The 19,591-nt window shown below is 38.7% G+C and overlaps 2 protein-coding genes across 2 annotated transcripts; both read right to left on the bottom strand.

The window, feature by feature from the left end:
- Nucleotides 1–638: 638 nt before the first annotated feature.
- Nucleotides 639–12,423, bottom strand: LOC121251858. The gene is made up of 4 exons (XM_041151249.1): nt 12,175–12,423; nt 11,946–12,080; nt 9,346–9,533; nt 639–1,039 (listed from the first exon to the last, which is right to left on the bottom strand). Exons 1-4 carry the CDS (start codon nt 12,231–12,233, stop codon nt 843–845), a joined length of 579 nt encoding a protein of 192 aa, XP_041007183.1. The 5' UTR covers nt 12,234–12,423; the 3' UTR covers nt 639–842.
- Nucleotides 12,424–13,473: 1,050 nt separating this feature from the next.
- LOC121251857 lies at nt 13,474–17,786 on the bottom strand. Its single transcript, XM_041151248.1, has 2 exons — nt 17,270–17,786; nt 13,474–15,953 (listed from the first exon to the last, which is right to left on the bottom strand). The coding sequence occupies exons 1-2, from the start codon at nt 17,376–17,378 to the stop codon at nt 14,371–14,373; spliced, it is 1,692 nt and encodes a 563-aa protein (XP_041007182.1). The 5' UTR covers nt 17,379–17,786; the 3' UTR covers nt 13,474–14,370.
- Nucleotides 17,787–19,591: the final 1,805 nt, after the last annotated feature.

Here is a 19,591-nt window from a genome sequence, read left to right as displayed (position 1 = left end):
ATTTTTTTAATTTATTTACTGTTTTTTTTTTTGTTGGCGTTTGAGTCATTCGGTAAATTTGATTGACCATTTTTTTAACATTTCAACAACTTCCGAAACATATAAATTGATACAAAATACCATTTAATAATTGATACTCTTTTCACAACTTACGCCTCGTTAGGACTAGAAGGGATGTTCTCGCTCTTCACTGGCTAGGCCTGACTTGCCTCCAAAAGGCCCAACAGCCCAACCAATCGAGATAACAAACAGGCCTAGGACAAACGCAGGAAAAGGTTCTACGTGGGAAGATAGAACAAACAATCGCTCTAACACGACTCTCCACACATAAACGGCAACAGAACTACGCTGCATTAAAAGATCAGATATAAAATGTGGGCGGGAGCCTTTGTCCTTGACAGAGTGCACAAATGATGGTCACACTCACTAACCCGACACAAAAGACGCGACCCAAAAGAATCACACCGCATTAAAGCCAACGGCATGGTACCCATTACAGAGGGGGCACCCGACACAAGAATAGAGAGCCCCACCTCAGCAAAAAGCATATACCAAAGCCTTTATCACTTCAGCCAACTCTAGGGGTTAACTAATTATATCTTATCATTGGTTTAGAGCACATAACAAGACAAAGAAAGAGAACAAATTTGGCCTCTCATTTCTTTTAAGTTTCATTACATTCCCAACTGATCTCAACAAAAATTTCGCAAAACTTATTTCATTCACATATCAAGTATGGAGGTTCCCTCAGTTTGATTTGCCAACGTTGAAATGGTGGAAACTTGTGCAAGCGAAAAAGTTAAACAAGTAAACATGTGACCATATTAAAAATTATCAGACTTTCATTTCTGCTCTGGAATCTGTGACTTTTGAAATTGAGGCTTGCACTCGGTGCATGCTTTACAAGCTGGGGGAGTGAAGTCAGATAGACTAATCCGTAATGTTTGATGCTTCTCGTCATTTCCAGGAACATGGAGAAGAGCATCCATGATTAGAATGTCCCAATCACGAGGCAGAAGAGATGATAACCAGGAGTCATCTGTTAAAGAAACATGACGACTCTGTTAATAAAATCTAAAAAACAATGAAACTCAAGTGATATAACTGACTGAAATGTAGTGAAGAGTTGCAAAACCAGAAATTCGACTTAGGGGGTGCCATATCCATCTATTTGATGACATCGATGCTTGCATAATTGGTGAATGTATATTTATACTCTTTGTTGTTTATAATTATAAAAAATACATTATAGACATAATTTCGTTTCCTATTCCTTTAATTTATGACAAATGCTTTATATTGTACTCAATTTGATCATATTAAAATTCTATTAAAATAAAACAAGAAATCACACTATTTTTTCACTTTATTGCCGTCTCCATCACGTCGAAGAATTGAAAGCTATGCACCTATCTATACCAACTACTGATTCTAGTGCTGGTCCGCAGCTATGATGCCAAGGGGTACTCCTACCTTAGCTTTACCCAAGCTAGTGGTGGCTCAACCGCTTCAACCAAATCATGTATTTTTCATTAAGTAAACAATTGTTTGAAGGGGACAAGATATGCAAACGTTTAAAGGTTTAAAATAAATGCTTTAATTTTTTTTTAAAATGAAAGACTTTTGAGTTTTATAAAAGAAATATATATATATGAACACATATATTTATATATTCATACTTTAGCAACCAGGTTTGGGTATTTTTTAACTCAAAGTGTTGTCAAAAGATAGTTTTGTCTCTCTCCTTCCCTATTTTCTCTCCATACACTTCCATTTTTTTTTCGTTAGTTGGCTGGTGATGTTGTTCATGGGAGCTTGAGTGCAAGTATGGGAAGGGATATGGGTATGTTGAATGCTGTTACTATTGATCTTAAGACATTTTAGGTAGTAAGAAAGGGACGATGGGTGCACATTACTGAAAGGGGGTGGAAGTTGGTGAAGAACCTTCGCTTGGAGTTAGCCACGACATGGTTTTTCACAAAAGCATTGGAGGATTGCTTGAAGGTGGGGAGAAGGTAGTTTTATACAGCCCACCGAGAAGGAGACAGGGGCTTCATAGAACAAAGGTGTTCTAACACCCAAGGGGTGTTCATGACTTTGGTGGAATACAAACAGGGGGGTTGGTGAAATGGTATTATCATTCCTGAAGGTAGAGATGAGAAAGGGTGGAGGAAACTGGTGGAGGTTTTGAGGGAGGCTAGCAGAGAAGGCCGTTACACTGGGTCAGCACTATCAATGACGATGGCAGCGACGATGGTAGCTCAACCTTCGACGCGGTCGTATAAGGAGGCTTTGCAGAAACCCAGAACAGACTGTGCTAGAGGACCTGTTGCTAGTCCTGGCATGCATGATGTTGCCGTCTCTGCAAAGGCGTAGTGTAGAGGGGGTGGTGGTAGGGGGGATGTTTGCCTTAAAAAAGAAACTATATTTCGGGCTCTGTCAGAGATGCAAGCTCAAATTGTTGAGATGCAGAACAAAATATTTGGACTAATACGATATGTAGAGGAGGATAAAGGGGAGGGGTTGATACGGTGCGTAGTGGAGGATAGAGGGTTGGGATCAAAACGGGTGTTGAGGGAGTAACGGGAGTTGGGGTGGGCTTGGGCCAAAGGGACGGGTCTGCTAGAGGGTTGTATAAGGGGATGGGCTCGATGGAGGGTCAAGGGGTTGGGCTCGTGGGAGAGCGGGCTTGGTGGAAGGCCCGAAAAGGGTATGGAAGCCTGAGGTCTGAAATGGATGTATCGGCGTATCAGGAGGCACGAGGGAGCATCATACGACTGCGCCAACCCACACGACGATGCCACCACTCGCACATAAATTGTCGCCGGTCCTTGGGGAGTCATCTGGTGGTGTGTCGGAGCCAGTGTCGTTGCCAAAGGAGGAAGAGGGAGAAACTAGCAACCCGATCGTGTCTGGGGTGGCTTTTCAGGCGCAAGAAATGGAAGAGGGGGAAATTATGGGGAATAATGCAGGAGGTGAAGGGATGGTAAACGTCGGTGAAACAAGTCTTGCACAGTGTGAGTCATAGATCACGCTGATGAGTCCTGGGCAGCCACAGAATACGTCAATGAGTGTTGGCTATCACAGAACATGCCGATGGGAGAGGAGTTGCTTGCTGCTGAAGATATGGTAGTTCTAAAGAGTGGGAAGGAGATGGAGAAAGGTGAGGAGACTGCAGTGGAGGACCCCTTTCCAATAAGAATTATGCCTCCTCTACCTACTGATTGGGTAATGAAGGTAGTGAAGGCGGTGGTGTTGTGTTTCGAAACAGTTTTCGGGTTAAAAGTGAATTTTGACAAATCCGAACTGGTGCCAATTGGAGTGGTGCCAAATGTACAATAGCTGGCCAGTATGTTGGGTTGTAAGATAGCCTCCCTCCCTTTGACGTATCTGGGACTTCTGTTGGGGGCAGGAACACGGAAGCCCTCTTTATGGGAGTCAGTGATTGAGAAGATAGAGAAGAGATTAGCAAGTTGGAAGAAAATGTATTTGTCGAAAGGTGGTAGGCTCACTTTGATAAAGAGTACACTTTCTAACTTACCAACCTATTTCCTATATCTGCAAGTGTGGCGTACAGAATTGAAACACTCCAAAGCGATTTTTTGTGGGGAGTTCAAATTTTACCTTGTTAAGTGGGAGACAGCATGTCATCCTATATTCAATGGTGGCTTGGGTATTAGAAATGTGAGGACCTTCAATCAGGCGTTACTCGACAAGTGGTTGTGGAGATATAGTAATGAACCGGATGCCTTGTGGAGAGGGGTGATTGGGTGCAAATATGGCGACTTATAGAGGGGTTGGAGCACCAAAGAAGTTAGAGGAACTGATGAAGTGGGCTTGTGGAAATACATTAGAAGAGGTTGGGGGGTTTACCTTCGACACGCTCGTATTCAGTTGGGCGATAGCTACAGGATTAAATTCTGGAAAGATATATGGTGCGGCAATAATGCTTTACAAGACCGTTTTCCCCCACTATTCCAAATTGCTTGTGTCAAAGAGGTTTCAATGGCGGATGTTATGGGGATGGTGGGTGGACAAATTCACTAGGATATTACCTTTAGTAGGGTTGCACAAGATTGGGAGATAGACAGTTTTGATGATTTTTACAGCCTCCTGTATTCTATGAAGCCAAGCAATCAACAAGAAGATAGTTTGTGGTGGTTACCCGCCCAAAGAGGTGCATTTTCGGTTCGTTCATTTTTTAAGGCTCTCACCCAAGAGCCCAACACTCAGTTTCCATGGAGACGACTTTGGAAGCACAAGGCGCCCCCCAAAGCTGCTTTATTCGTGTGGACAACATCATTGGGCAAAATACTCACTACCGACAGTTTGAGAAAGCGGAGGGTTATCATAGTAGATTGGTGTTGTATGTGTAAGGGAGGGGAAGAGTCGGTAGATCATCTTCTATTGCATTGTGAGACTGCAAGGGCTTTATGGTATGAGGTACTTAGTAGAGTAGAGTTGGCTTGGGTTATGCCAGAGAATGTGGTGGCAGCGCTGGCCAAACATTGGAGGTATGCATCAGATTAAAACCGTTTGGAAGATGATTCCAATGTGTATCATGTGGTGCATGTGGCAAGAATGTAATGCGCAGAAGTTTGAAGACAGGGAGAGAACGTTAAAGGAATTGTTAGCATCATTTTATAGCACTCTTTGTATTTGGGCCATTGTTGTTGATTTCAATGGCATGGCTCTTCATGATTTTCTTGTCTCTCTTGCGTCCTTTTAGTCAGGGCTCCCTATTGTATATACTGGGCTAGGCCTATTCTTTGTGCAATATAGTTTTCTTACTTATCAAAAAAAAAAAAAAAAAAAAAACAGATTGGGTAATGAAAAAGGTGGAGGAACTACAGAGTTTTATGGGGATTTCGTGTGAGGGATATGTAGATCAGTTTAGGGCATTGTTAATAGCCATTGAGGCAGGCCATTACCAATAGGGAGCAGGGCCAAAAAGAAGCAGGGAGCTGAAGCAGCTAGATTGGTCTATTAATTATGATGGCAAGGAGGGGAGTGCAAGTTGTAGTAGGAATAAGGGGAGGGCTGGAATGGTTGATAAATGAAGCCCCGAAATTCTGATATGGAGTGTAAGGGGGTTGAATGAGATCAACAAACGTCTCTGAATAAAATCCTTGTTAAGACAATGGAAGATGGACATTATTTGTTTGCAGGAAACGAAGTTGAAGCTTATTACAAGAAGAATCATATGGAGTATTTGGAGTTGCCAGTATGTAGGATGGTCATACTTACCTTCGAAGGGGGCTTCGGGTGGTATTTTGGTTATGTGAGACAAGAGGGTTGTGGAGAACATTGATGATGAATTTGTGGGAGAATACTCGCTGGGGTGTTCTTTTAAAAATTCTGTAGATGGTTTTGTATGGGCCTTTGTTGCGATGTATGGACCTAATTTAGATTGCGAAAGACGGTTGCTTTGGGATGAGCTAGCAGGTTTATGTTCTTGGTGGGAGATTCCTTGGTGTATTGGTGAAGATTTTAATGTGACAAGATTTCCCAGCGAAAGATCGGGGGAGGGGCGACAAAATCAAGCAATTGTGGAATTCTCAGATCTAATTTTTGAGCTAGAACTCATGGACCTTCCTCTTATAGGAGGTGATTATACTTGATCTGATAACCAAGTTTGGTCAAAGCTGGACAGATTCCTCATATCTCCTTCATGGGAAATGCAATTTCCAAATTTATGTCAGAAAAGACTTCCTCGGATATGCTCTGATCACTTTCCCATAATGTTAGACTGTGGAGGAATGCCAGAGGGTAGAAGAACTTTTAAATTTGAGAATATGTGGTTAAAGACGGAGGGGTTTGTGGAATTGGTTAGGCAATGGTGGAATTCATATTAACTAGAGGGCACTCCAAGCAAGGTATTGGCTAGAAAATTGAAAGTTTTGAAAGTGGATTTAAAGACATGGAATGAACAGATTTTTGGTAATATAATATTACAAAAAAAGAATCTCCTACAAGAATTACAAAGCTTGGAGGGTGTTGAAGATGAGAACGAACGCAAAGGCCAAGTAGTATCCGAGTTAGAAAGGTTGATATTAATGGAGGAGATCTCGTAGAAGCAAAAGTCAAGAGCATAGTGGCATAAGGAAGGGGATAAATGTACAAAGTTTTTCCATCAAGTTGTAAACTCACATAGGAGGTTTAATGTCATAGAGTCCATGACTATAGATGGTATTTTATTTTCAGATCAAGCAGTAATTAAAGATCATGTTGCTGGACATTTAGAACAATTGTTGACGAAACCTTATGCATGGAGGCCAAAAGTTGATGGTCTAGTTTTTGAGGCCATTGATCAAAACAATATGGCTTGATTGGAGAGACCATTTGAAGAGGAAGAGGTACGACTAAAAGTTAGAAAAAGGAACAAGGATAAAGCGCGGGGCCCGGACGGCTTTACTATGGCATTTTTTAAGACTTGTTGGGAGGTGGTGGGAGGGGATGTTATGCAGGTTTTTGTAAAATTCAAGAAAAGTTTAAATGCTACTTTTATTGCACCTGTCCCTAAAAAGATTGGTGCAATAGAGGTGCAAGATTTTAGGCCTATTAGTCTTGTGGGCAGCTTTTACAAGATAATTGCCAAGGTACTTGCCAATAGGATGAGCATAGTAATTGATAAGATTATTTCCAAGTCTCAAAATGCTTTTGTGAGAGGTAGACAATTATTGGATTCGGTTCTTATAGCCAATGAGTACTTGGACAGCAGGCTTAAGTCGGGTGTACCGGGTATTTTATGTAAACTGGACATGGAGAAGGCCTATGACCACGTAAACTGGAATTTTCTATTTTATTTGTTAAGTAGATGTGGATTTAGGGAAAGATGGAAGAGGTGGATGATGCATTGTGTGTCAATGGCTCGTTTCTCAGTTTTGGTAAATGGTGATCCTATGGGTTTCTTTAATAGTTCGCGGTGGCTACGACAAGGTGATCCACGAAAAAACTCTTATTTATCCTTGTGATGGAAGCTCTCAGTAGAATGATGTCGGCTGCCGTCCGCCGGGGGGGGGGGGGGGGGGGGGGGGGGGGGGGGGGGGGGGGGTTAAGGATTTTCAGCGGGGGCTTCTAACCATGGCTCCATCACTATTTCTCACCTCTTGTTTGCAGATGATACGTTGTTGTTTTGTGAGGATAATGTAGGACATATTCAATCTTTGAATGCTATCTTACTTTGTTTTGAAGCGGTATCCGGGTTAAAGATAAATCTTGCTAAAACAGAGATGGTTGCGGTGGGTGAGGTAAGAAATATTAGAGGGTTGGCCAGCATATTGGGATGTGTGGTCTCCTTGCTGCTGTTGAAGTATCTTGGTCTCCCGTTGGGTGTAACTTTTAAAACTAAGACAATTTGGGAGGAGCTGTTGGAGAAATTAGAGCGTAGGCTGGCCAGGTGGAAAAGGTTACACTTATCGAAAGGGGGGAGGATCACACTTATCAAGAGCACTCTATCTAACCTTCCCACATATTTATTATCTTTATTTCCTCTTCCGGCAAGCATTGCATCTAGAATTGAGAAACTCCAACATGACTTTTTGTGGAGTGGACTAGGTGATCAGTTTAAATTTCATTTTGTTGGATGGGATAAAGTGTGTACCCCTTTGAGAGCTGGTGGGTTGGGGATCCGTAATGTTAGGTCCCCTTTGAGAGCTGGTGGGTTGGGGATCCGTAATGTTAGGTCCTTTAATAAGGCTCTATTAGGAAAATGGTTGCGGCGATAAAATCGTGAGAAGGAAGCCTTATGGAAAGGGGTGATTGATGCGAAGTATGGGAGTGCAAGGGGGGCTGGTGTTCTAATGAGGGGAGGAGGGCTTATGGTGTTGGGTTATGGAAGTACATAAGGCAAGGGTGGGGGGCTTTCTCGAGTAATACTAGGCTGTGTTTGGGGGAGGGCAGCAGAATCAGCTTTTGGAATGATGTGTGGGTGGGAGATATGGCTCTTAAGGATGCTTATCCTAATATTTTCCGAATTGCAAGAGAAAAGAAAGTTATGGTGGCTGATGTGAGGGCAGTTAGACATGGTTCACAGGAGTGGAACATCAACCTCACTAGGGAGGCACAAGATTGGGAAGTAACTGTTCTGGTGGATTTTTTCAGCTTGCTATATAACATCACTGTTGTGGTTCCAGCTGAAGATACGATGGAATGGAGGCCTTCTAAGAAAAGGAAATTCTCGGTACGCACTTTCTATGACATCCTTACAGCTCAAGCTGAGCCCAATTTTCCTTGAAAAAATATATGGAGGAGTAAAGCACCTCCCAAGGCTGCATTCTTTGTTTGGACAGCAGCCTTAGGGAAGATTCTAACCATGGATAACCTAAGAAGGTGTGAACTTATAATTACAGACTGGTGCTGTATATGCAGAAATAGTGGGGTAACTGTAGATCATTTACTCTTACATTGTGATTTTGCAAGGGACATATGGAATTATTTCTTCAGCAGATTGGGAGTAGCATGGGTAATATCGGGAAGGGTGGTGGAACTACTAGCTAGCTGGAGAGCGATCACAGAGACACCGCAAATTGCAGCTATGTGGAAGATGGCTTCTATTTGTATTTTCTGGTGTATTTGGAGTGAAAGAAATGATAGATTTTTTAAGGATCATGAACGCTCCTCAGAGGAGTTTAGGAGTTTTTTTTGGAAGACTTTATTTATGTGGGCCATTGCTTTAGAGTTAAATGGTCTCAGCTTCAATGATTTTCTTGTAACAATTTCTAGTTCTTAATTTGGTGTACTCATGTATACCTCTGGTGTATTTTGGCTATGCCTATCTTTATCAATACCATTACTTCTTACTTATCCAAAAAAAAAACTCATATCTTCAAGTTTTTTAATTTTTGGAGGTATATTTTGGGATTTTTTATGCATGTACACTCATTTTTATATTTTGGAGGCAAAATTTTTGGACTTTAAGAAAATATAGAAACTGTTTTTTTATACTTTTAAGAAGACCCAAGAATTTTAGATGGGGTTAGAAGAAGATTTTTCTTATTGTTGAAAGATTTCAAAAAGTTTCCAAATTTTTTAGAATCAATATTATTTTTTACCAAATTTTATTTGAATTTGAAAAATAATTTTTTTTTTGGGAGGCAGGGGAAATTAACTGTAGATCATCATCATCATCATCACAATAATCCAAACAAAGCTTTTTGTTTTACCAACTTTTCCTAACCAATGCAGAAAATGTCAGAAGGATGATAAGTGACATCTCGCTTGACTCAAGCTGCTTATGAAGATTACGGTTTTGGACGTGAGAGTAGGAAATGTACGTGAAATAATTTGAAGATGGAACAAAAAAGAACTAAAAATATAAACATTGCGTTGAAGTGGAGTACAAACCTCCATTACGGACTGCCTTCAACTGGAAAATTCCCGAGCCTTGTGGTCCAGACACAGGAAATGTACAAGACACAGAATGCCTCTTATGAGCTACTGCAAGTGATGCACTGTACCATGGACCCTTTTCAATAGGTTCCCCAATGGCATCTATGACTGCCTGGTTCTTACTGGCTTTCTCCAAGGCCTTGCTGCAAAATATTTTAGGCAAATCTTGATTCAATTCAATTTTCTTATGTCAATCTTCATTTTCTTCTCAGCACCAAAAACATTGAAGAGGGAGACAGAATAAGGATCAAGAGAAAACATTGTCTGGCAGAAAGTATAGATATATTGGAATGTGCATCAACTGAAGTAACTATGTTCGCATTAAACAAGAAGACATAATAAATAACATATATAGATATAGTTCAACTCAGCTAAACCCAAAAATAACATATCTAAATCTAAAATGGGGTCAACTTCATGTACCTTTTTTCAGTAAATACGGGTAAGCATAAGCATCCCTTCTGCCATTCTGCCATACAGAAGATCATGCTCTCCCATACCTTCTTGTTTATCATATCCCCTTTTACGAATTTTACCCATGTTATTCCTCTACCCATTTTCACAACAACTTGAATTGTATAACCTTTTTTTCTCAAAGACGCATTCATCAGTCTCCACTACACATGGTTGATTGAAGGATGACTACTTCGATTTCAATAAGAGGGTGTTACATTCTACATGCATTGAATAAAAAACATTTAAACGAGTAAATGCAAAAGAACTGGGGTTTGGTATTGATGAGTCTGATATTAGTACTCTGATTAACCTGAGTAAAGAACTTTCTTAAATATATTGCTTACATTTTTCTTCAGTGGTTAAACTTCGTAAGCGTATCTATTTTTTCTTTTCTTTTCTTTTCTGATAAGTGTTAGATATATCTGTACCTGAAACTCAATGATGAATATGCCACCATCTTTCAAAGTGTTTCAGCATTTTAAAGTGCTCAAAACTAAGGATGACTAAATTATAATAACAATATGTTCTCTTATTACCAAGAGAAAATCTCATCATCACATCAACTAAAACAATGGGTACACCTTCCAGTGGAGTAGTGATGACAGATAATTAAGATAAATCTGTTATCTTTTAAGATACCTTTAAACTTTGATTTCAACAAAGAATAGAAAACTTCAATGATATGTATATTCACTACCTACTTAATACGATTCATGAGGCTTAATCTCGTGTCATGTCTTAATTAACGACTAAAAGTATTATTGTCATGTCTGTCTAGTCTTCAATTTGAAAAACCAATCAACTGATTGCAGGCACTCAATAGACAGCATAAGTCTCTCTCTCAGATGACGGGGTAGAGCCCTTAGGACTCATCCATGGAATGTAAAAGACAGCATAAGTCTCTTAGTTTGTATATGCCAACTTCACAGTTCACACTCTTTTGCACCCCCAATAAATTAAAATGCTTAAAATTTCTATACGAAATGGGTTATTTTTCCAACAATGAGCATTCCATTAGAACTTCCAACTGAGCCATGAACAGTAAATAACAAGCCATGACGTGACTTGACAAACAGATCCATCAACGAATGTGGTGTACTGACAAATAGTTTATTCTAACAATATAACACTAAGAATACATTCAAGCACCAGCATCTCTTGCCTAGAAGCTCATGAATACTTATATGCACACACCTGGCTACCAGCAAAGTCTCATGCATACAGAATCCATGGCTGAGTTATTGACCAAGATTGTCCAAACGTTCCTCACACAACTTTGGTACTTCACAATGGGAAACTCATAAAGCTGGCGAAAACAATAGCAGAAACAAGAATGAAAGATCTTGATATGAGCCCTCCCATAGCCATGGCACCTAATTGGTATCCTGTAAACCCAAATCAGATGGGATCCTACGAGTGAGAGCAATTTAAACTAGCATCATCATAAGTCTTAACAATCTGAGTCACATACTCTGCACTTTATGACACTGTTCTAACAACTTTATTCCAAGTTCAAAGGATGTCCAACTGATGGATGCAATTAACATACCCAGAAAAAAGGTTAACTGGTTGGTTTAAAACAGTTACAATGAAAGCAAAGGACTTACTGTTAATGGCTTAACACAATCTACACAGTCCTGTTGATTGATCTATAATTAGATGAATTTGTCCACAGAACAAAAAAAAAAAAAAAAAAAAAAAAACAGGAGCCCCGAGTCAATGAAGACTGAGAAAATTGACTGAAGAACAGATTTAGTTTTCATTAGGAGCTCCATTGTAGAATTCGGGCCTAACCGTCGGAACGATGGAACCTGTGGATGCAACTCAAAATTGGCCAATATCTCTATCCTCATGCAACCATGGTTTGGAGAGGGGGATTGAAGATTATCGACAGAAGAATAAACAGAAAATTCATGAATAGTAAGCTTTTCCTGGGCTTCGGATCTTTAAATCTTTTAGCATAAACAAATCATTCGCATTAGAAACATTTTACCTAAAATATCTACTGAAACCATGACAACTTGCATGTTACCCATTTAATTGAAGCAAATTCCTAGTGTCTTATACACTAGAACATAACTGAATACAAGGCCACATACCTGCTACAGCTACGATAAATAGCAAGGTCGTCAAGAGCACTCAGAGCGACACCACCTGTTACAGTAAACAAAACAAGAGACACCGCCTTTCGAGCCAATGACTTGCTGTTATCTTCATAGGTGGGCTTTGCAGAGCTGCAGCAGAAAGTCGGATTGGCAATATATCACGAGTTTCAAATTCCATAACCAAATAATTGAATTAATGTGAAATCTGGCATTAATTGTGTACCCAGAAAGCTGCGACGTTGGGGAGCTTTTGAACAGGGAGAATAGTCTTCTCCCTAACATTTCCCACCTTTGAGCTGATAGCTCGCTCTCTCCAAACCCTTCCTCTGACCAAAGATGGGTTTTTGCAAGTTGTTTGCTTTCGCTTCATATGGATGCCGTATGCTAGGCGGGACAGCAATCCCACAGCCAAACCCGGGTCAGTGTATCGTTGGCCGAGCTACAGCCTACGATATCCTTTCAAACCATTTGATTGTCGTTTTTTCGGCTTTGCTACACGTTTTTTTTTTTTTTTTTTTTAATTTCTATTAAACTAATTAAGTTATTATACTCATCATCTATACACCACATATTTAATAAATAAATAAATAAGTAAAATAAAAAATCATATATAGTGCATGCTATAACAATGATGAGTAGAAACATATTCCTCACAAGTCTTATAAAATTCAAAAGGAGAGTTATCTTAAATAACATTCTTTTTTATGGTTTGATTGACAGATTGTGGTGCCACACGAAGAGTCCGTTGTTCTGAAGTGGCTGATGGAGAAAATCACTTTGATTTATTTACAATATTTAATTATAGAAACCTGCAATATAGATGGATAATGTAAATTCTCATTTTATCTCATTACCCAAATATGTCCTTACTCATTAAAAAAAAAACGTTTCTATTCATTGAAGAGGCATTTTATAAAGTAGGGTAGATTTTGTGCCAAACTCTTGGTTGCACTCACTTTAAAATGGCATGACTTACGTCTCATATATCTCATTTTAAAATTTCATCTTTGTACAAGTATTTCCATTAGAACTCTTAAGTTTGAAGTATTAAACCGTTATTCGTTTGAGTTTGAACTAATACCATTCCCATGCCTTAAACCCAACCCAACATGAAAGTCACTTGTGATCAAAACAGACATTACAATTTACAATCTAGCTTGCTCAGGAAAAGGAGAAAAACAAAAAAGAACATCACAAGCTAGCTCAAAGCCTTAGCCCAAGTGTACAAGTTTTATAAAAATCTGATGAGTTGAGAGTCTGTTTGAACCAAGTTAGGCCTCGAGGCTGAAATGTTTTGGTTGAGCATAAGAACCCTACCCTTTGCAAGTACCAGATCGACCTAATGTCTCCTTAGTAGATTCAAAAACTTGATATTTCAGGATATGGAATCTCCTCATTTTCATTTTCAGCAACGGTCGAATTCAAAATTCAAGTTTCACCATAACTGGACTCAAAACAAACAAATGGTTTATAATTAGCATGCCAATATGTTTGCCAAACCAGAAAAAATAAAACGAAATAATTTGTCTCTCAACTCCCTGTCATTGCAAAAACCTCTTACAACATCTGGATGATTCTGATATGCACATAATACATTACGCATAGGGATCCATGTAATACCCTACCCAGATTGCAGGAAATTTGAACAGGGGTGCAGGCGATGCCCGCCCCGCTTCCTTGGGCAGGTGACCTGAACCCCTGCATAACAGGTGGGGCATATAGACTCCTGTCCAGCACCCGTTGGAATTGACTGCAATCTAGGTAGGGGATTTCAAGAGATCCTGATTCACATATTACAACTACTTGAAATTAATCTTCCGATTCAATTGTACATGTGTAACATCCACCACTCATCTCTACAGCACTGAACCAACCAAAAAACTACATCTTGGAGATCAACCTCATGAAATAATCTATTGTTGGATTTCAGAAATCTATTTCATCAAGACCCCATGCCAAAGCCTGAACCATGTCAAAGCTTGAAGAATATAGTAAAGGAAGCGCACCTGCAGTCATGGATGTCATAGAGTGTAATAGTTGCTTGTCTTCCACATATAGAACCCTAGCCATTTAATCGCATCTTGTCCTACCCAAAATTACATGCTTTAAGAGACGTGTCAATGGCCCGGTCATATTACTGCATTGATCATACTTTATGGGACTTGCTCATTTATGACCACATGAACTATATAGGTCCACTAAAAGAAAAATTCCTAACTTCTACTTCATTTACCCCTCCCCCTCTCTCCTTGCAAAGGATCCGCGGCTCAAATGGGAGCACTAAGCAATCCTATCTAAAAATACATATATAAGAATGAAAAGTATACCATCAGCAAAACTGGCTACCCGTGTACATACATGAACAAAAAGTGCAGGCGATGAAGAACAAACAGTCAATTAAGGTGGTTCTCCGACAATTCTACCATCTTTCATCTCCCACCCAGTTGTTCTTCTCCTTCGGCCCAGTAGGACCTTCCTCCCCATACAGCTCCACCGGAAACTTATCAAATATGTTCTCCACTGAATATCGAAGCATCGCAGGCAAAATATTGATTATCTTATCCAGTTCAGTTCTTGAATCGTAGACGATAGTTGGACCCCACTTTCTCATAAACTGCAACCAAAAAGGTTCCGTAACGAGCCCATCTCCAAGATACTCTGCTGCAACAAGTTCATAATGGACGCTTGAATTGACATACAAGTTACTTTGGGCACAATCATTCCTCACTCCAATCCCCAGCTTGGAGGACCCCTGGAGATAGACTCCAGGATGCGGGAAGCTTGCATGACCACTTTTTGATGAGTAAACAACAGCCCTATTTCCCTCCATGTACTCCAAATCATAAGCATCCACCCACTTACCGCCACTGTGTTGTGAGAAGTATATACTCCAAAGCTCTCCGGTGAAGTTACATATACGGAGTGTAAAATGCTCCCAGTCACCAACATGCTCTCCAATCTTGCTAAGAGCAACATTCACTAACCCAACTTTTAGTGTAGCAGGCCCATTGAAGGGGCAGAAAACCCACATTGCAATGTCAGTAAAAGTAGCACCAAAAGCAGGCTTCACGTGAACATAAAGTTTTGCACTTTCCAAGTTTCCATGTTTGACACTCTCTCTCCGATCATCACATGGCAAGTCAATCCAAAACTCCCCATCATTCACTCCCCCACCCGGCAAATTTGAGCCACTATCATCAATAGCTTCACCATCCAAAATTCCAGCTCTGAACAACAGTGCTCCATTTTTTAAGAACCATGAAAGAGAAGATGGCAAGAAGACCTCTTCTGGATGAAAAAATACGGTAGGTCCATAGTGGCGAATTAGTGCATGAATCTGCTCATGGGTTGGCATTGCAGCTAAAATAGGATTTAGGTTCTTCAAGCATGCAATATGAAGCTCTTCTCCAGCATCCCAGTGGCCACTGCAGAAAAATGTACCTACAGGAACTCCTCTCCCCAACATTCCCCGGTGGCAGGGTCTCATGTCCCAAACTTCAAATGGGAAATTTGGAGATTTAGAACTGGAATTAAGTATTGGGCGGTAAATTTCACATTTGTCGGTTAGATCAGCTCGAACACATCTTACTGCATCCAGCTCAGGCTTGTCTGGCTTACTGGTAACCAAATAGCCCATGGGCTTGTAACCCTTAGGTGGCTGAGGAAGCCAAACATAACCACATGCACCGTCCTTTTCCTTGCTCCCATCATCAAGAGTCCATACTAAGGCATAATCAAGGGGCTCTTGAAGAGCTGGTGACTTATCGGGGTCGCAAGAAGTACCTACTTCCCGAGCCACAAGAACAAATCCTCGTAATGGCTGGCTGTTAGGTTGGCAGTAGTGGCCAAGGCAATAGAACCCATTAGGTATATCCACCGGTTTATAAAATGCAACACCCTTCTTGTCTTGTGCCGGGTTGTAGCCCCAAATGAACTCAAACCTGGAGATCTTAATAACTTCTAATGCTCCCAAAATTATTTTTCCAGAGGCAAAACTTCCACCTAAGAAGGCAAGCATAGAGTCAACTAATTTAACAAAGTAAGTAATTTTTCACGCTCATCATTAAAAAAACACTAATTTTCCGTGCGAAGAGGAGGTTAAAAGCATAATGACCTGTTTCTAATAAGTAAAAATGCACAATGACCTTGAAACATGAAATTAATATACATATCTAAAATAACAGTAACCAAAGGGGTTTTTGTTCCATTATTAAAAGATAAATCAAAGTGCTGGAGCGCTGAAGTTAATCATGTTCTAAGAATAAATCTCAACTGAGGAATAGAAATCCAAGATTCACAGAATGCAGTAATTTCTTAAAGAGTTTTACAATCTCCAAAAGGACACCCCACTCCACTAGCTTCAACAGACCAAAACCTACCCCATCAAGGAAAATAAAAGTGAACTTATAAGGGAAATAAAAATTCATGGAAAAGAAAAAACAAATAAAAACATTGATGAGTTAATTTAAATTTTATAGAGGGTTCTACAACGAGTTATAATAATAAAATATTGCAAAAGTACATTCTAAATGAAAAGAATAACATCAGACACCATTTTATCTATTCCGGATCGCTCATCATGCAAAAGAAAATCAACCAGTCACCACTCAGTTATGTGCAATCAAATTTGAGTATCTTTTCCACAAAAGTACACAGTCCAACAACAATCCGGGTCGCCCATACCATAGAATAGACACATTCAAGATGAAATCGTGTTTTCCTTTTTACGCTTAGGTAAGTTAAAGTACAAAGCAGCCTACCGACAAGACATTACGAACCGTGTTACCAAAGGAAAGGAATACAGCTGATAATGAATAATGAAATGAGGGCCCCTCTCGCGCAATTGCCTTAGAATAGAATACTAAACTCAGGGCAAGGGAAACATAAGCGACAATGATCGAGCTCAAGCTCAAACCATCATCAGAACTCAAAATTAACCCCCAACAGGTAAAGACAACAAATTGCGCATTTTTTTATGTACAACTCCAAATCCCTCTCTGGTATATAAATCGAATTGAGCACACCATTGCTCGGCAAAGTTGACGAATAACTTTAACCGTAAAACGTAACCAGCAAACAACTTCAACCATGATCCATTTCCACAAGCAAACCACAATCTAAGGAAATCCAGAAACATGCGTTACCAGGAAAGCGAAAAAGAAAAAGGTAAAACCACAACTGACCCAAGACACACTCCTCAGCCAAACCCAACCATCAAGATCGACCAGAAAAAGGAAGCAAAACCCACATTTCATTTCACCAAAAAGATCGGCATTAGCAAAAAAAAAAAAAAAAAAAAAGCCCCAAAAGCCTCGTACCTTCAGGCCATTTGGGAAGCGGAGCAGGCAGCGAGAAGGGCTCGGGCGAAGAAGGCGGCGAGAAATCGGTGACTGCGTTCCAATATAAGCACTTGCACCCAAACATCATCGCGAAAGGCTCTCACATGCAATAGAACCTTAAAAAAGAATAGCTCTCGAGGCCCTGATCTCCGAGGCCTCTGGAACCGAGAGTGGGGATATGGTTCTGTGACCTCCCCTTTACCCCCACACCTTCAGCATCAAGTCATGGTGTTGGGCCCCCCTATGCTACCCTCAATTATAATAATCATAATGCAATGATATTTTGTAGCTCTTGTAGTTGTTGACGTCTTTCCTTCTCCCTTTGAGCTCTTTGCTATGCGTTGCAACTTGCTTTTGGATGTTTGGAAACTGGATTTTTTATGTGTTTGTGGGCGGATGGAGGAATTTCATTGCAATTTGTAATGAATCATGTTGGTGGGAAAGTGGGGTTGGGTTGGCATTATCTCGCGTGGTGTATAATCATACTCGGGGTGATCGAAACTGGTGAGGGGGGTTGAATGACTCTCAGAAAGTTGACAGGAACGTTTTCAAAACTCGTATTTTCCTTCCTAAATTTTATCCTCTTAAATAATTTCTTATTTTAGTCATTTAAATAAAATATTATTTAAAATAAATCATATTGTTGGATGTAATTGAGTACGAAAAATTAGTGAATTTTTAGCGGCCACGTCTCAAAAGAATAGATATTTAATTTAATTGAGTAAATCATATTGTTGGATGTAATTGAATTTAACTTTTAAGAAGTGTTAGATTAGAGCACTAATAGTAGACTCGACAAAATTATATTTTAGTCAAAGTTTAATTAGGTTTTATAAAAATTCACTATAGTAGATTCAACAAATGTACAATACTTTTAACTTTGATCATTTTCACTAGTCAAATCTGTTGAGTCTAAGTTACAGGCTAAATATTATTTTGGCATAAAAAAATCTCTCTCCCATGTGTTATTTGTTTCATGCGAACTCACAACTCTAGAAAATTCATTTTCGTCTAAAAAATACGAAACGTCCAAATCCCAAACTCAACCACAGAAGGCGGCCTTACTCCATCAGTCATCATTTCAATGACGTGGCATCATCTTTCTAGAGTATTTCAAGTTTTAGTTCTGCAATATTATTATTAGTTGATGTTAATTTTTTCTTTTAAAATTTAATATTAACGATAGAAAATTAATGTGTACTTTTTTAATAAAGAATAAATATTTAAATTACAATTAAAATTAAAATAAACGAAAAGGTCAAAATCAATATTTTAATAACATAATGATAGATTTAAAAAGTTTGTTATTTGATGTTGTTGAAAAGTGGCTAGCTAAATTTATAAAAGCAATATTACTAATACTCTAATAATACATACATTTTATACAAATAACTTATTTGAAAAGGCTTGACATCATTTATCATTATATATATATATATATATTATAAAAAAAAATTAATGATCAAATCATATTAATTTAAAAAATATATTTCGTAAACCAAGAATTTCTTTTAATTGCTTTAAAATAGTTACATAAATTATCACTCACAAGACAAGAAATCCTTACAACATTTTTTTAGGAACAAATATGGATCATTTAATAAGCAACCGATGGGAGGAAACAATTTGTTGAAGGACCATTTGAGGTGGGTTCAATTCAGTACTCTCATCATCTGTCAGCTTGCAATTAGAGTTCAATTCAGTCTAAAATGACATTTAGGATGGCGAGAAGAATTAAACTCAAGAGATATTTTAGGCTTTATATTCAAATTCTACAATGTGAAGTTTTTAAATAATAATATTGATAAATTCGCACAAACTTTTTATTAGAGATAGATACGAAACTATCATATGATTTGGACCGTAAGATTGTCTTCATAACTTTTGAATATAAGATGAGTTAAAATTGATTTCACGTGATTTTGTGAAAGTGTGTTTTGAATTGAAAAAAATTTAAGAAATATTTTTACCAGAGTTTGAAAATTGACGGGATTTAGTGTAAATAATATAAATGAAAAATATTTTAACTACAAATAAATTTTATAAAATTATATTTACAAAAAGAAATATAATTTGATATGGTACATTAAATTATAAAATTATTTTTATTATAAATCAAATCTAATATATTATATAAAATCCTATTAAAATTATTTTTATTGTAAATCAAATATAATTTATTGTAGGTCAAATTGTTTTTATCGTATATAATTATTTTATTTTATAACTTACACCGATATATCTCAAATAATAAATTCACCACTCACATTAAAGATGAATAGTACAAACTTCAGATGAACA

Source organism: Juglans microcarpa x Juglans regia, chromosome 2S, assembly GCF_004785595.1.
Source record: "Juglans microcarpa x Juglans regia isolate MS1-56 chromosome 2S, Jm3101_v1.0, whole genome shotgun sequence".
NCBI classification, from domain to species: Eukaryota; Viridiplantae; Streptophyta; class Magnoliopsida; order Fagales; family Juglandaceae; genus Juglans; species Juglans microcarpa x Juglans regia.
Note: the sequence above shows the minus strand (reverse complement) of the source record. Positions and strands in the feature narration are given on the sequence as shown.

Bases quoted from the DNA above. Each gene is read 5' to 3' on its own strand.
- LOC121251858 (XM_041151249.1), bottom strand. From the start codon at position 12,233: ATGTTAGGGAGAAGACTATTCTCCCTGTTCAAAAGCTCCCCAACGTCG. The intron at 9,534-11,945 runs GTATGTGGCCTT...AATATTTTGCAG, and splicing joins ATTTATCGTAGCTGTAGCAG to CAAGGCCTTGGAGAAAGCCA. The intron at 1,040-9,345 runs GTTTGTACTCCA...TTTCTTTAACAG, and splicing joins GAAGGCAGTCCGTAATGGAG to ATGACTCCTGGTTATCATCT.
- LOC121251857 (XM_041151248.1), bottom strand. From the start codon at position 17,378: ATGATGTTTGGGTGCAAGTGCTTATATTGGAACGCAGTCACCGATTTC. The intron at 15,954-17,269 runs GTACGAGGCTTT...TTGCCTTCTTAG, and splicing joins GCTTCCCAAATGGCCTGAAG to GTGGAAGTTTTGCCTCTGGA.